We start from the raw sequence: 16,803 nt of genomic DNA, 5'->3' as shown, positions 1-16,803 counted from the left end.
TTTCCCACCAAAGAGGTAAAGGAGCTCCAGTCCTCTTTAGTGGAACGCCAAAGGGAAGGTGTCTGCCTAAGGCTGGAGGGCTTGAGGGCTGGCTGCAGTGCATGTAGGGCGCCCCCTGCATAGTCAACGTGGCAGCCTGTTGAGGACATCCTGGTTGCTACTGGAGGCCTTTATAGCAAAGGTAACACATTTGGAGCAGTGAATGAGGTGAGAAAGAAAGACAGGACATGTTTACTTCTCCCATCCACTCTGCCGTAAAAAGGGAAAAGAGGAGAAAACAGGCAGAATCCATACCAGAGTCTTTTTTACCTTTCTCCAGACAACTGGAATGGATTCATTGTCTTCCAGGAAGGAACACTTAGGTGACCCCCGTGTCCTGCCTTAGAGCTCAGAAACACACAGTAAGATGTGGCGTGAGCCCATCTTACACCCACAGCTGTCCACCCCGCAGATAATGTGCAGTAGCCCCTTCCTCTGAGGGCAGGCTTTGCTCCCCATCTGCCAGCATCCTGGAGCTTTGGTGCAAACCCCCCAGTTTCAAGAAGGGTACCATCAACAGTGTCAGTATCACGAAAGGCATTTCCCAGGCTCTGTTCTGTAGAACACTAACTCTGTGAAAGGCAAAGGTTGCGTGAAAAAAGGGCTCTGCGGTGAAATGAGTTTTGACATTGCTAGGATCCTCAGCATTAAATGCATTTTTACTGCAACCTTGACAATGCTAGCATGTGCGGTGAATTCCTAAAATGGGGAAGAGAGACACATACTCAATGTTTGCCAAGGTCATTTAATTATTGGGTTTACTCTGTGTGTGGGAGGGATACCTACTACTATTTCATGGAACCAGTGAGGTTCACACAGAACACAGGGAAAGAGGCACAGTGACAATACTATTTAATATCATTGCTAAGTATGTCACATGCATTATCTGCTTTAATCTTCTTCCAAAGCCTTTGAGATGGGTTCTATCATCACCCTCACTTGACACAGGAGGACACAGGCTCAGAAAGTATCCATCAGTCAAGTTCACGCTGGCAGGATTAGAACACAGGTTGCTACGACTCTATCCTTTTAACCTCGCTAGTTGACTGATGCCGGCAATCACTGTCACGATGGGAACGGGTAAGGAGTCGGATGAGGAGGGAGCAGGGGGCAGTGGGCTTGCAGAGCAGGAGCTGAGTGCTAGTGTGTGGCGTCACATTACTGAGAGCCGTCACCAGGGCTCAGGGGGGCAAAAGTTGCGAAGTCCACCTTTTTGTTGGTTAAGAGATGCTGGCAGAAATCTTAAGTTCAGAACACTCCTTCCAGAAGTTGGTGGTGAAGAAAGGGAAAGACCAAAGGTGGGCCGCCCCAGGAGGAGGTGGGGATGAGGGAAGCTGTTCTCTGAGGATGGGGGTACCAGGGCGTGTCTAGCAGTGGCGAGAGAGGGGCCGCACCCCCCAGCTGGGCACACATAGGAACCCCTTTTTCCAGCAAGCCAGTGACTGCCTGTCTGGGGTCTAGGGCACCTCCAGAATGGGGATGGCGTGAGGGAAAAGGCATTCACGATGTTACTGAGTGGCCTCTGCTCTCTAAATGAGAATAAAGTCTTTGTCTGCTGTTGGCCTCCTTTCATCCCATCAGCTAAAAACATCCTTCCAAACATAGCCGTTGGTAAATCCTTAGAGCCAACATGAAGGAAGCAAATGTGAAACCCCGGTGGAGGGAGTGCAGCTGCCAAGGCAGCATTTCTGAACCTGGAAGTGTCTGCCCCAGTGATGGAGCCTTTATAGGGTGAGGTGCTAATCCGTAAAACTCCAACTCCCGTCCAGGGGTGCGGCTCTCAGAGAAGGGCACAGAATGCCCTCCGTTATCCTGCTGCCTCTTTGGCTCAGAGATGTAGAGGCCTGTACGTCGTCGAGATTCTAAGCCATGGCTGTTTGGTTTCCCCTTGAAAGGCCACAGAGATCTGCAGGCTCCAAATCCTAAGCACCAGCTTGGCTGTCAAGCGCGGGCCTGAGCGGAGTGTGGTTGGAGCCCCGTGGGGCCATCAAGATAAGGCTGTGCTGGCACCACGGCAAGGCCTGTGCAAAGCACCTGGGCCACCTGGCGTCTGGATGACGCCCAGGGAACTGATGGATGCGCCCTCCCAGTCTGGTGACTGGCATCCCTGGCGGCCAGACAGGAGGAAGGCTTTGGTAGGCAGGGTTTTTCGGGTCCTGAGTTGTCCAAAGCTCTGGCTCTAAAAATCTCTCTCTGCCGTGGGTGCAACTCACCCATCTGGCTGTTCCGAAGGCACCAGTTCCGCGGCCACTCCTCGCCTCCTGCCTTCCATGCCAACCCACACCGCTCTCCGTCCGCTGCCCATATCCATGAACTTGGACGCCTGGCCTGTGCTAACTTTCCCCACCTCTCCCCAGCCTGCATGTCCACGGAGATGCTCCCTCTTAGCGCTGCCGTGACGAGTGCCCCCGAGAACGGGCCCTCTGGCTCCACCCACAGCACTTTTCTTGCCCTGCCTCCCCCTACAGGAGCCCGTTCTTGTGGCTGAGACCTGGGATCACTGCTCAGAGGAAGGTCTGTATTACTACCTTGGCCCAAAATATCGCATATATAGTTTCTAACCGAACAGCCATGGGGGATTGCCATCCTGTTCTGCACAGCACGTATGAGGAAACTGAAGACCTAAGTGACTAAATAGCTTGCCCGAGATCACACAGCAAGTGGGTGGGAAAGCACAGCCATATGTCCACAGGGCAAGTACGTGTGTGTTTGTGTGTGTGTGCGTGTGTGTGTGCACACGTATGTGATTGCCCAGAGATTCAGAACAGCTTCCACTCAAATCAACCCAGATCTGGAATTACAGACTTCTTGTAATCTTCATATTTTTCTCTTGAGGAACATTAGACATAGTCGAATTTAAGTTAAACTTAAGGATAAAACTTTAGAACAAATGCTTAAAGCAGGTCCAGCTCCTAAGGCTCAGCCCTGTGATGTTTCCTCACCACTTCTGCATTGTTCTTTTCAGCATGCGTTCTCAGCTTAGTCACCAACTGCCTTCAGTGCATTCACTCAGCACACCGCACGGGCGAACGGGACCACCAGACGCCTGCTCCCAGGGCCCAACCTGGGCCAGGCCCTCGGCGCGGCATGTCCATGTCCTTTGCTCCCCATTTTACAGAAGAGGAAACAGAGGCATGGAGACGACCTGAGCCAGGTCACACAGCTAGGAAGTGGCAGCCAGATGGGAACCCACAGTGTCTGGCTCCAGAGCCCAAGTTCATCCTGTGTCTTCTACTGCATCCTTAACCTTCCGAATTTATTCGAAATCCTGTTATCTTTCTGCTTTTGCCAGAAAACATCTTCCTTTGCCTCTTTCTTGGACCCGAAAAATAATCCCATGTCTCTCAGCAACTACTCCAGCTGCAACCCTCTATCCCCCTGCTGGGGGAACCGGCCCTGGTTCCTAGCCAACATTCGCACGTGAGCCCAGCGGGCAGGGCCCCGGGTCTTGGGTCTCCCTCGTGGCACTGGCCCCTCAGAGCCCTATGTGTTTGGTGTTATGTCCCCAACCTGATGCAGGAGGGAGCTGAGGTTGAGAGAGGGTAAGCAACTTGCCCGAGGTCCACAGCCCATGACCTGTGGACCAGGCCCTTCTAGACTGTGCCCCCAAACCCATGCTCTCTTCTTTATACTCGGTGGGTTTTAAGTCAGAGCATCGGAAATACAGAAACAGCAGGCATTCCTTTGTAAGAGCACACTGGAGAGAACTGCAAGTGGCTTCACCCGCCTGACACTGACAGGCCTCCTCCTCTTCCTATCCCCGCATGCGTGGTGGGAGGCTCCTTATGTGTGGATTAAAGCAGGGGTCACAGACTCAATTGCCCACAGAGGCCAACAGGCAACGAGGTGAGTGGCCCTGCCCAGGGCATTTACTGTAGGGTACTAGGAAGTGGTGGGCAGGGCGTAAACCAGAGAGCATAAGCCCAGCTTGGTGGGGTGCTGTGACTTTGCCTGAATCCATTGCTGCCAGGCAGGAATGTGGGTCTAGTGTTGCCAATTCCATCTACTTTTCAAGAGAAGCCAAGAATCCAGAGTTTTATGTGAAATCTCTACACTTTTGAATGATGAAAACTAATTCAAATGTTTCTTGAAACACTTAAGCCAAACAAAGCACATCTGGCCACCAGGTTCAGTTTGCTGGGTGCCATTTTGTGACATCCAGTTTAAAAGTTCATAGAGGATATGAGCTTAGCGCATTGAAAGAAAGTTCCATTTTGTGTAAAATTATCAAATGTTTCTCTAAACATGATATAAGCCAAACCAAACACAAGCTGGATTCAGCATGCAGGGTGCCATTTTGTAATGTCCAGCTTGAAAAATTTATGGAGGATATAAGTTGAATTCATTTAAAGAAGGATCAATTTAGTGTAAAAATTATCTGTGCAAATCAAGACAAGCCACACACACACACACACCCCAGTTTACTAATGAAGGCATTTCTCCCAGCAGTGCTTGCTCTGATGACACTTGGTTCAACAGAAGAAAAGGGAAAAGGGCCCATTGCTGCCACTACCTCAAGCCTGTCAGGCAGATGCCACAGTACAGAGTCTTGGCGTGACCCCTGCCTTGTCTGCAGTTAACAGATTTGCCATGGCACACAGTCATGGAATGATCCTTGGGGAAACCTAGGTGCAGCAAGAGCTAGACTCCCAGTGACCACTAATTGCTCACCCATCTCTGTAGCTTGGTGCCTTCGGCAAAGATACACCCCTATTTTCTCCTTCTTCTTTGGTCAGTGACCTGTTCTCAGTTGATACTGTTCTAAAATCTGAGCTAAGGCTGGTTCAAGCCCCAATGGCCCTGGACCAAGTGACTAGATCTAAGCATACTGCCATTGCTAACGGTCCCTGGGCCCAGCAGTGAGCAGACTGGCATGCAGGGAAGGGATGAGAGGGTGAAGGGGCTCTGGGTCCCTGGCTTCCCCAGGAAGGATGTGCTCACCAACAAGCCATTGGAGCCGTGGACAGTGACGCAGCGAGAGAACGTGTGGTGGATGGAGAGGTCCTTGACATACGTGGGCGGGTCGTAGCCTCCCTTTTCATCCACATCGCCCGCCAGGTGGAAGTGAATTGGGTACTGACCCACCAGCTGCTGGCCCATGTTCTTCAGCTCCACGCCCTCCAGGTGTGCGGCCTTGAACCCCAGTGCAAACTGGGAGAGGAGAGCCCAGAGTCAGAAGGAGTCCATGAGATGCTCCCTGATACCCCTCGCTGCTGCCCACACTCCAGAAATGCACACGTGTTGTCTTCAACATGCTTTGCTGATCCCCACCTCGGGTACTCAGTGAATCAAAGACATTCTCTGCAAATGGGTTAAGATGCCTGACTCTTCCCATCTCAAGGGAGACAGGCTGCTGCTAATAACACAGGAATGTTGCAAGGCAATGAACTGCTTGGAATCAAGAGGTGCAGTGGGACCGTGCAGCGGCTGGGGCTTGCCTCAACCCTCTTTTCCTGCCTCCTAAGCCACTGAGTGTTATGAGAAAGGGATAACCCTGGGTAATCCAGGGGAGACTGGCAAACAGCATGCCCTAGGACGGTTGGGGAATCCAGGACAGGCTGGACCTTGGGGCAGTAAGAGCCCGTGCTTGGTCCACCATCTGAGGCCCTCTCTTGGCTGTAAGAAGGGGATGCTGAGCTTGGGGTCTTTGTCAGCCCGTGACTCTGGCAGCGTGTGTGTGAGTTGTGGGACGCTCCACATGCTCACGTCATAGTACACCCAGAGCCATTCCTACACATTCCAAAGGAACCACCTGATCACACTCAGTGTCTACACTCCAGGAGCTCACCATAAAAGCACAGTTCAAAAATGATTCCTGTCCCAAGCTGAGCTCAGCTAACTTCTACTAGAGAAGGATGCCTTATAGACATGCTAACCATGCCTTCCAAAAATAGGTGTCAGCTGGAATGCCAACTCCAGTAGTGGCTGCCCTGGAGAGCTGTGTTAAGAATGATTCTGAGGCCTAGTTTGGGCAAAGTGGGAAGGAGTGCTCTGATCACTTAGGGATGACTCTCAAAATGGGAAATGGGGTTGCAGCAGCTTGAGTAACATAAACCTGCTATTTTTGCTTTAGTCTCCCTAATGAGTTTCTCAGCTGAAGATTATACCACCACCTCTGTCCCCATCTCATCCCTTGAAACTGACTGGAAATATGGAGAAGTGTTTTTGGAGGTTGCAATGACTGGGAAGCACTGCTAGCATTTAATGAGCAGGGGCCAGGGATGCTAGAAATCTTGTATTAGGCCCGTATGGCAGAAAAAATGGTCTTACCTATGCCAGTAGGGCCCCCATTATGAACTCTCTAAGTTTCACTCAATTATTCCTTTCAGTTAGATTACCAAAAAGTCTCATCCTTAAAGCATATGAGTTTAACTTCTAAAGAACTGTCTTTACAAAACACCAAGGTAATATTGTTATTCTACCAGCTTTAATCTCAAATCATTGGAAGCAATGGCCTCGTGAAGAACATTGGGGTGTCTTATGATATTTAATATGCCAGATAAAGGCACCTTACAGAGAGATGCAAAAGGAATTCCTCTTTGAGTTGAATGCTAGGAAAACATGAGCTCCAATGAATTGATACCATTTTCCTTCACTGCGCAGTGAGAACTCTGCAGCTCATCATCTCTGTCTTGGTCTTGAGTCTCCACCAGGAAACTCACAGGTAAATGTAATGCTAGAACTTCTAGTTCTTCTCCCCTGCTTATCATCTTCTCTGTTTTTTTTGTTTTTGTTTTTTTCTTTGGCTGCGCCGTGAAACATGTGGGATCCTAGTTCCCCAACCAGGGATCAAACCCACGTCCCTTGTGGTGGGAGCACAGAGTCTTAACCACTGGACCGCCAGGGAAGTCCCCATCTTATCTGTATTTTAATGGACCTATTGCAAATGCAAGTTTTTGCGAGTTAAATGCCCGTTCTTTTAGGAAGTGGCCAGGGTTAAACAATGAAGAAAGGGAATGAAAGCTTTGATTGAAAGTTGAAAATCATGAAGGCAGGGAGCACGAAGGCAGTGTGACAAGTGCCATGTGACTGCAGGGTAAGAGGCGGTCCTCTGTCATCTCTCTTGTTCCCAAGTATTGACAGATGGAATTGCACACAGATGGATAATACATAAGACTCCTCCAACTTCCAGAAAGGTACCCTTCCCTTGGTCCTACCTTTTGCCCCTCCATCCCCTTCCCTACCGAGAATCCCTGCCTATAGGCTGGCATCACTGGAATCCTCCTGGTTGGGTTGATGGCTTCAGCCAGGCAGACTCATACCTTGATGTGGCCCCCAAAGGTGTCGAAGTCAAAGAAGTTGCAGATGTGGTTGCTGTAGGGGTAGCATTCATCCTCCATCTCCCCCATCACCACGATGTTCCGGCTCAGGAGCCCAACCTCGGCCCGCATGTCCACACCATCTACCTCCTCCCCAATGTGCAGGTACATTGGCTTCCCTAGGGCAGAAAGGAGGGAAAGTGTGAAATCAGAGGTCCTGCGTGTGCCCACTGTCTTCCAGGGCCCTGCCAGGTGCTTCCGCTGCTTACATGGTGCATGGTGGTCCCCGTGGCCCCGAGTCCCATTTTATAAAAGCATGAAGCCCAGGGAGGTGAAATTACTTGCCTGAATGAAGAGGCAGGATTCACAGCGTTGCATGCTTATGTCTGAAGCCCATGGCAAAAATGACTATTTGTCCCTCAGTTTCTGTCCCCTCTTCTTGCTTGTCCGTACTACAATCTTCTATTTTAGCTAGACACAAGGCTCCCCAGGACAAGCACATTTCCCAGCCTCCCTGCAGGTCAGTGTGGTCACAGGATAGCAGAAGCAATGTGTGTACCCTTCAGGTGGCTCCTGCTCTCCCATAGGGCTGGGATATGGAAGCTGTGGGTGGGCCAGCCTCGCCCATGTGGGTGTGAACATACCCTGGAGATGGCACAGCAACGTGAGAGAAGAAATGCGGTCTCTGGATGATCCCACAGAGCTCACGCCCTGGACCGCCTACCAGCTGGGAGTCTTACAGACACAAAACCAACCCTCGCTTTAAAGCGGTGCAAATCCATATTCTGCTGAAGTAGGCAAATCTATGTTCTGCTTCCTCAACCTCCTGTAGGGTGTGTGTCTACAACTGAATTTTCTAGAAAGAACTAGATTGGAGCTTCTGTGTCCAGCACTGCCGGGCTCTGGATGGCACTATGGCAGCACATAGAACAATGAAAGAGAGCTTGCACCCCACTCTGTGTTGACCTCACCACCACCTCCCTCCCTCCCGCTGGCCTTGGAGGAGAGGAAGCTCTCTCTCCCGCGTACCACTGACCTCAGCCCCAGCCCTTCCCATAAGCTCAAGAGCCTTGAATCCAATAGCCCTCCCCTTCTAGTAGCTTCATGTCATCCCTCATTTGGGTTCATGTTCTGTTTTGAGACTCGTCTAGGCCTTCCTGTCTTTATTTTTTTTCTTGGTGTTATAAATTTTTTTGAACTTTTTTTTTAATTGGAGTATAGCTGCTTTACAATTAGGCCTTCCTATCTTTAAAAACTAACAATCAAAAGACCTTCTTCTTTTTTTTTTTTTTTTTTTTTAATCTTTTGGCTGTGCCGCACAGCATGTGGGGATCTTAGTTCCCCGACCAGGGATCGAACCTGTGCCCCCTGCACTGGCAGCTCGGAGTCTTAACCACTGGACCGCCAGGGAAGTCCCCCAAAGACCTTCTTGCCAGACTCTGCTGCCCCTTCTAGTTACTGTCAGTCACCTTCCGGCCATCGCCAGGGTCCCTCGACTTTGGTCTATACCTGCCCCTCTGTTTTCTCTCTGCTGTCTCTCTCCCACCCACCACTCCACTCAATCTCTTGTCAAATCCACTTTGCTTTTCCCTCCCGTCTCCAGCTCCTCCTCCACCTGCGCAGCAAATGCACCTTAAGAAAGGTGCAGGGTGACAGGAGTTTGGAACTATGGAACTGTCTTTGATTGTCGCCTCCACAACAATCCCAAATTCTTCTCTGGAATAAAGAGACCTCAGGCTGCCTCTAGATTCAGCTGGTCACTGAGACTGCTGACCTGGCTCGTAGGCGCTTTCTCTTCTTTTTGAGGATGCAACCGTAGAAAGAGCAACAACCTCTCATGTCGATTCACAGCCTGAACCACACCACAGACACCACTTGGCTTTCACTTGACTTGAGCAACAGGGCACAGCTCAGCCCCGTGACTTTGCACTGGTGCCCACGTGCAAAGGCTGTGGTTATAAAAGCCCTGAGCAGCACCCACTAATGGTGACCTCACCCTGCTCTCATCCCCGGGGAGGGCTGGCTTCCCTGCCCACCCCTTCACCCAGCTTACATCCCGTGGGTGGGTCTGCAGCCTTTCAAAGGATGTTTGTTGTTTTGGAATTCTGCAGACTCAGGGAGATGGTGGTTTCTTTGAAGCATCTCAGTTTAAGATGTGAGACGGGTGCACGGCAAAGCTGAGAAAATATTCCCTTTGGAATCGGTATTCGCCTCCTCTGGCTGCTGTAACAACTTACCACAAACTTAGTGGCTTAAAACAACAGAAATTTCTATTCTGATAATCCTGGGGGTCAGAAGTCCAAAATCCGTTTCACCGGGTCAGCAGTCAGGGAGTCGCCAGGGCTGGTTCCGTCAGGGGCTCCAGGGGAGAACCCGTTCCTGGCCTTTTGCAGACCCTCGCAGCTGCCAGCACTCCTCGGCTGGTGGCCCCTTCCTCCAATCTGCTATGTCATCACATCTGGCTCTGACCCTCCTGTATCCCTCCTTTTAAGGACCCTTTTGATTCCACTGAACCCACCCAGATAATCCGGGTTCACCTCCCATCCCGTGAGCCTTAATCACATCTGCAAAGTCCCTTTTGCCACATAAGGTAACACATTCCCAGTTGCCAGGGATTAGCACATGGACACCTTTGAGGGCTGTTAGTCAGTCTATAACAGAGTCCTTCTTTTAAAAAGTCTCAGGTAATTAAAAAAAATTAACTTTTCAAAGAGTCTATTTACTGGAATTTACTGTTATCCCCTGAGCCGAAGGTCTGTGTCCCCTGTCAAAGGGATGCCACGGATAGGGGCTGTCAGGCCTTCAGTCTCATCCAGGGTCCTGACATCAACCAGTGGAAAGAGTTTAAAACAAGTTAGTGCTGCAGAATACTGGTGCCTCATCCTCTAGCACATCCCACTGTGGCTTCTGGTTTGGGTCACAGGGCCACGAGTCTGTCCAGTTTTAAGGTCCAGAAGCAGAGTCCCCTCTAGCACCCCCGCAGGGACCTCTCTCCCATCCCTGGCTCGTCCTCTGCCCATTGGCTCTGGGGCCTTTACAAGCAGCCAGTTACGAGGCCCTCGGGTTGGGGGGAGGTTAGGGCCTTCTGCAAAAAGAGCTTTGCCCTGGGTTCTGAGTGACCCCAGCTGGACAGAAAGCTGCACCCAGAGCAGCGTCTGATGCTGATAAGGAAAGAGACTCCCATGCATGCCAGCTTTGAACACCCAAAGTCCAGTGACTGATATACTGAGCATTGATCATAATTGTATCTAAGGATAGACAGACCCGGAAGAACCCAGAATGGCTTTCTGCCGTCACTTAAGCCAGCTCCCTAACTTCACATTTGAGGAAATGGAAGGCAGATGGTGCTCAGGGCCGGCCTGGTGGAGACAGGGCGAGAATGGGGGGACACGGCCCCCAGGAAAGGATGCCCTTTCAAGCCTTTATGACTGGTGCTGGGGGCACCTTCTCTTCACCACCAGGCTCTGGCTCTGGGACCCAGTGAGCGCCATGAACCTGGACCTTCGCCATAAGCACATGAAACATGACACCTGTCTTTCCAGCACCTCTTTTACTCTCCGTGGACCCTTGACTCTGACTTCGAGGGCTGAGCATGTCACCTACGTCCAGGCAGCAGTGATCTCTCATGATAGCCACTGGGGGTGCACTGCCTCCCCTCTCTCTCAGGGAGAACCTGTTGCAAGGGGGTAGTCAACAGACGGCCTCCAGCTCAGGAGCCACCTGTGTTTGCTCCAAGGTCATGCTCTCCTTGGGGTCCCAGTGACTAAAGCACAGCCGAGGTCCTGGAGCCTGCCCACTGCTTCCCCACGCAGGATCCCCTGATAGGCAGGCTGTGCTCGGAGGACCCCCCCTTTCCCTAGTCTCCCGAACCACCCAGCTCAGAACACTCCCTGCAGGTAAGTGGGTCAGTAGAAATGGACCCTTCTTTTTTCCCAGAGCTGGGCATCTCGCCCTAAGTACTTGCAGGCTCCTGGTCTTCCGGGCCTCATGCCTCTGGGCACGGTGGACCCAGACCTCTTCTTCACTAGTGGACGCCCCAATGAACAGCTCTCCTGGCAACGCCCAGAAAAACTTCCAAAGGCTTCCTCAACCAAGCAAAGCCACCTGGGACTGTTCTTGGGGTGCAGAAGGAAGCGCTGCCTGCCAGTGCCCTAGAGGCAGTTCAGAGGTGAACTTGCCAAAGCAAGTGATGGGGGCCTGAGGGTCTGGTCCCGAGAGGCACAGCATAGAGCATGCTTCCCAAAGGGATGTTCCCCCGAGCCCCGCCACCCAGGGCTGAGCACCTTACAGAAGAGGTTGCAGGGAGCAGCAAGCTCCGTCCTACCAGCCAGAGGCGCGGGAAAGGAGTTTCCCATGCAGCTCCGGGGAGCACAGCGGCTGCCTAGCCGCCCGCAGGATGGACAGAGTAAAACCCAAACTCTTGTGGGCTTACCCGCCATCACTCCCACACGTCCCCTTCTGCTCCAGCCAGACCCGACCACCCATCATTCCCCGAACAAGCTTCTGCTCGTTTACATCTCAGAGCTTGTATCGAAGCTGCTCTCTCTAGTTGGGAGAGCCTCGTCCATTTGTCCATGGAGCGAATCACTTCGTCCCTCAAGATCCAGCTCTGATGGCTCCTTCTCAGTGAAGTCTTCTCCGACTACCCTCAGCATTAGCCTTTGCATCTTGGGGTCTCCACAGTGCTTGGGAGAGCCAGGAAACCAGGCCAAGCCTCCCCATCTCTAGGCTATGCATCTCCAGATTCCCAACCATCCCGCAAAGTGTAAGCATTTCAGAGTTCAGGAGTCTCCTCTCGATTTGTCAGCATCCCCCCGTAAAATATGGAGTCCAGGGACTTCCCTGGAGGTTCCAGTGTTTAAGACACTGAGCTTCCAATGCAGGGCACGCGGGTTCGATCCCTGGTCGGGGACTAAGATCCCACATGCCTTGTGACGCGACCAAAAAAAAAAAAAAAAATGGTGTCCAGGCAGGGTGCTGACCAGAGGCTTCTGTTCCTGTGGGTGGCCAGAGGGCCTTCCTTGGGGATCCAGTGTCAGCACAACTGGAGAGGTGGCACGGTGGGTGCGGAGGACCGTGGCTCTGCAGCCAGGCTGTCCGGGTGCGATTCTGACTCAGATCCTAGCCCTGAGTCCCTGAACACATTATTTAAGCTCCAGAACCTCAGACCCTTTATCTATAAAATGGAGACAACAATAGCACATATCTCGAAAGGTAGCTATGGTTGTGAAATGAGTTAATCCATGGAATGTGCCTGGAACAGCCCCGGGGGCATGGTAGGGGGGCTAGTGTGACAGAAGTGACACATGCAGCTGTCCCCAAGTGAAGGCTGGAACCCAGGGCTCCCACCACTAGCTTCACGCCTATAATGATGGGGAGTTGGAAGGTAACAGGTTTGACAGCTTTCTCTGTTCCGTGGCAGAAAGCAGCCAGGGGGTAGGGGTGACTTCCAGGTAGACGGACGAACTGTGCTGATTAGACTCCTGGGAGCAGACTCAGTAAGACAGATTGAGAGCTGGAAGGATATTCCAGTCCCACCGCCTCCTTCCCCTGTGTGGAGCTCCCTATCAGGATTTCACACATCTTACAGCCAGTTTATCTGTCCCGCTGCTGCATTTACAGCCCACTCCCAGGCCACTATCCCAGGGAAGCTGTGCACCCCGCTTTCCCAGCATCCCATCCTGTCTGTGGAACTCTCCCACACGGGCTTCACCCCTCCCTTCTGTCTCCAGGCTCTGATACCGGAAGGCCAACCAGGGGAAAGCAGACGTGGCCAAGCCAGATTTGTCCCGAATAATCCACAAGGGCCATGAGCACGGATGAGGGGTGGGGAAGGCGTGGGATGCAGAAGGACTCTGCGCAGTTGCCCCGCACGGGAATAAAACACCGACCTTTCCAAGTGCTCACCCTACGGCTGGCCCGGTTCCACAATCCGCCCTCTTCCGAGCCCTCTCCACAGGGCAAGCATGGCACTAAACACTCTGGGGTCGAGAAGAGTAAAACATCAAGGATCTTCCAGTGGGAGAAACAGACCCCTGTACGTGTGGCTCAGACCCAGCAGGGCCCAGGGATTCTGCGGGAGGGGGCAGTGGGGCCTGCCCTTCTCAGACCACGAAGACAAGCCCAGAGGGACTTAGGCTGGAGGGTCCCAGAAAGGCAAATTTAAGCTACCGAGCTCCCAGATTCCTCCTCCAGTCCAGTCATCTTTGAGAGAAGACGTTGGGAACAGGGTCCCTCCTGGAGGAAGGACGAAGCGGAACATATCACCTTCGAGCCAGAGAGCTCTGAGTTTGAATCCTGGCTCGGATCGACCAAGTAGACTTGCTTGGTCTATACCAGCAACTCTCACTAGAAAGTTCTGAGATGATGGAAATGCTCTATTCCGTGTTGTCCGATATGGTAGCCACTAGCCACATGTGGCCAGTGAACTCTTGAAATCTGGCCTGCAGGGCTGAGGAACGGAATTTTTAATTTTATTAGTTTTAATTAAATTTATACAGCCACATGTGGCTGCTGCCTACCATATTGGAAAGCATGAGTCTAGATGTTTAATCCTCATGGACTTCAGTTTCCTCATCTGTGTCATGGAGAAAACAGTAGCACCCACCTTGTTAGGTTGTCATGAAGAGTGAGCAAGATGGTTTACGCAAAGTGCTTTAGCATATCACAGGAAACGCAAACAATGTTAATACTAATTAATAGTAGTACTTAAAAGTGTGTGATGGGGGGCTTACAAACAAAGTGGGAAGTTGAGAATGAAAATAGGGTAGAAAATTGAGGGGATTTCTTTTTTTTTTTTTTTTACTGACGAAGGATGTATTTATTTTAAACCATTACATAAGATTCAGCTTCAGAATCATAAAGAGGAGATTTCTAATTGCCATGTCGGGAGGTGTTGAAAATCACACTGTGGTTGGCAAAACTTTGAAATATTTTTTTAGATGATTCACACATTTTCATGACTTTGTTACCCCCATCTGTTTCTCGTCAGAAAATCCTTAACATGTAAAAAGGCCTGTTTACTGGAATTTGGGGGCAGTGAGGAAGGAGGATCCAGGAAGGCTGTGTCCCTCTCTGCAGCCAGCCTGGGGAGGAGAACACTAATTTGTAACTGGATGGGGGCACAGTTTTGGAAAAGAACAAAGCAGGTGGAGTCCTTGCTCCATGTCAATGGGGGATGGAGGGCCAGAGAATGGGCTTGGAGCTGAAGAGGAGAAATGTGAGCCTCCCCAGGACAGACAGACAAACAGAAAGACACACACACACACAGACACACACACACACACACCTCCCAGATACCCCTCCCTGGGGCTTTTCCGATGCTGTCCACCAGGAGGCACTGTTTTCATGTAAGCCCTAAAGCTTCTGAGCAAGATGGTCCACTCTGAGCCTAGTAACTTTAAGGAGAGAGGGGCTCGGCACGGCTGTGGGGCTGGTGGAGATACAGACACAGGCAGTCCTAAACCAAGGGCGTTTGGAGGGTCCTGAGGGGGATGCATCATCTTCTCCACTTACCCTTTCCTCCCTTGGTAGTCAGGGCCCAGAGCAGCCCCATGTCACCCTCTGTCCAGCCTGCACAGCCCTCAGGAAGCCCCTGGAACTGTTGGCCAAACATTGCCACCTGCAGCAATGCGCCATCATTCACAACCAAACCACGCCGTTGGGTGGAGGCGGGCGTGCCCCAGTATCGCACGGGTTCCTCATTCTCAGGGTCACTCTTGGCACACACCGCTGCCCTATTAGGACCTGCTCAAGATGAAATTTCCCCTCCAGGCCTAGGGTGCTCAACACTGAGGTGCAGATGAGGGCTGGGGTGAACAAAGTGCCTCTCCCAGGGGTGCGCCTCCTTCTACCTCCCTGCAGACAAGGCCTTAAAGGCAAGCTTTCACCCGCCCAGAAGCCACAAGGGCAGCCCCAGCTCCATGGGTCACTTAACAGTGAGCAGTGACGGTCTGCTCAAACGGTCTGAATGCCACTCCTGACAAGAGTCCCAGAGGACACCTGGCATCCCAGAAGGCCTGTCCACATGTATTGTCCTCAGGAGACACAGAAGTCACCCAGTGAAGACCCAAGGGTCCAACACTCACTAGGAATTGCTTCTCTTGGTGCTGTCCTGTAAGTGGGGATCTAGGAAGTCTAATAAGCCATTGTACTCAGAAGAAAGCCCCAAGGTGCCATTTGGGGTCTCCTCTTCCTCCAGCCCCACGCAGCTCCCCCGTTTCCCTCTCAAGCTACCTGGGTCTTCTTCTGGAGCTGGAGCGCTGCCTGCTCTTCCCGGCACAGGGTCTTTGCTGCCCCTCCCCTCTTTCCTGGTTACCTCTATGCTCAATCATTAATTCCTCTGGGGAGTCTTCCGCGCCTTTGCCAAACCCCTCTCTCCGATGCTCCCATCAATCCCCCATCTTCCTCTTCCACAGCCTTTCTCACATTTGGGATTTCGTTTTTATTGGGATGATTCTTTGCTGGATATCCATTTTCACTGCTGCCTAAGGGCAGAGAACTTGTCTATGTGGTTCACCATGGCTTCCCAAAGCCTGGAGCATTGCCTGGCATAGAATATGTGCTCTTTGTTTGTTGAATCCATGATGGCCTGCTCCTTGCCACCTCCCTGCGGGCATCCTTGTGATGCAGGAGTGAGGATACCTGTCTAGTCTGAGGGTGGGGGAAGGGCGGGGCATGCACATTCACAGGAAGAGCCTCCATACCCAGAAGCACCGGGGCACGTAGACAGCTGCAGGCCTGGCAGACCTCGTGTGTCTGTTACTAATAATGACAGAAATGGCTTGCTTCTCTCCCTCTATAACTTCCTTTAAACTGCATGTCCCCAAAGAGCAGAATCGATAAGCTATAAAATATACAGGTTTCAACCACTGGCCTGTGGCTCGTGCCCCTTCCTTCCTTTCCATCCTTAAGTTCAGTTGCTAAACGATTGCACCTAATACTACTACTAGTAACAGCTAACACTGATGGAGCACTTACCACGTGCCAGGCACTATTTTATGTAACTCTTTAAGTATCTCTTTAACTCCTTTAATCTTCACAACAGCCCTGTGAAGTAGTTGTGATCATTATCTCCATTTTATACAGGAGAAAACAGAGGCAAAGGGAAGTTACATAATTGTCTAACGTCCTTTGGCTAATAACTGCCATTCCTAGAATGTGAATCCTCTTTAAACTATTTTGCCTCTACAAAAAAAAAAAAAAGTCTTCCTCAAAATGTCTTCAGAAAATGTGACAAACAGCATGACCCTCCGTCTAACATGATAAATCAAACCGTAAATAGCCACACACAGAGAGCACCTTTGCATCAAACAGTTTCCAGGGTGACGGTTCACGTTGTTGTGCAGTATCCATCACGTGAAAGCCCCTATGACAGATTCCCCAGTAGCCCAGAGCTAAGGGAAAGTTGCCTTTCTTGGCTTCCGGTCACCTTCCTTTTATTAGACAATATTAGTTAAGTAATTTGTGAAGTTCCTTTCTCTGCTCTGGCTGACAGGAAGCTCAG

At 51.3% G+C, this 16,803-nt stretch overlaps 1 protein-coding gene across 2 annotated transcripts in view; it reads right to left on the bottom strand.

Moving 5' to 3' along the window:
• The window catches only part of LOC118890060 (cell migration inducing hyaluronidase 1), a 160,114-nt gene that overhangs the window by 34,790 nt on the left and 108,521 nt on the right, over positions 1 to 16,803 (bottom strand). Inside the window, exons 12-13 of one of the 2 annotated variants that reach the window (XM_036842340.1) lie at positions 7,302 to 7,477; positions 4,981 to 5,190 (exon numbers count right to left, since the gene is read on the bottom strand). In XM_036842340.1, the coding sequence (XP_036698235.1) occupies positions 4,981 to 5,190; positions 7,302 to 7,477 (386 nt within the window). The remainder of the gene's footprint in view (positions 1 to 4,980; positions 5,191 to 7,301; positions 7,478 to 16,803) is intronic. The other variant, XM_036842341.1, reaches the window with a different exon arrangement.

Source organism: Balaenoptera musculus, chromosome 2, assembly GCF_009873245.2.
Source record: "Balaenoptera musculus isolate JJ_BM4_2016_0621 chromosome 2, mBalMus1.pri.v3, whole genome shotgun sequence".
NCBI classification, from domain to species: Eukaryota; Metazoa; Chordata; class Mammalia; order Artiodactyla; family Balaenopteridae; genus Balaenoptera; species Balaenoptera musculus.
This window is presented reverse-complemented; position numbering and strand designations above follow the sequence as displayed.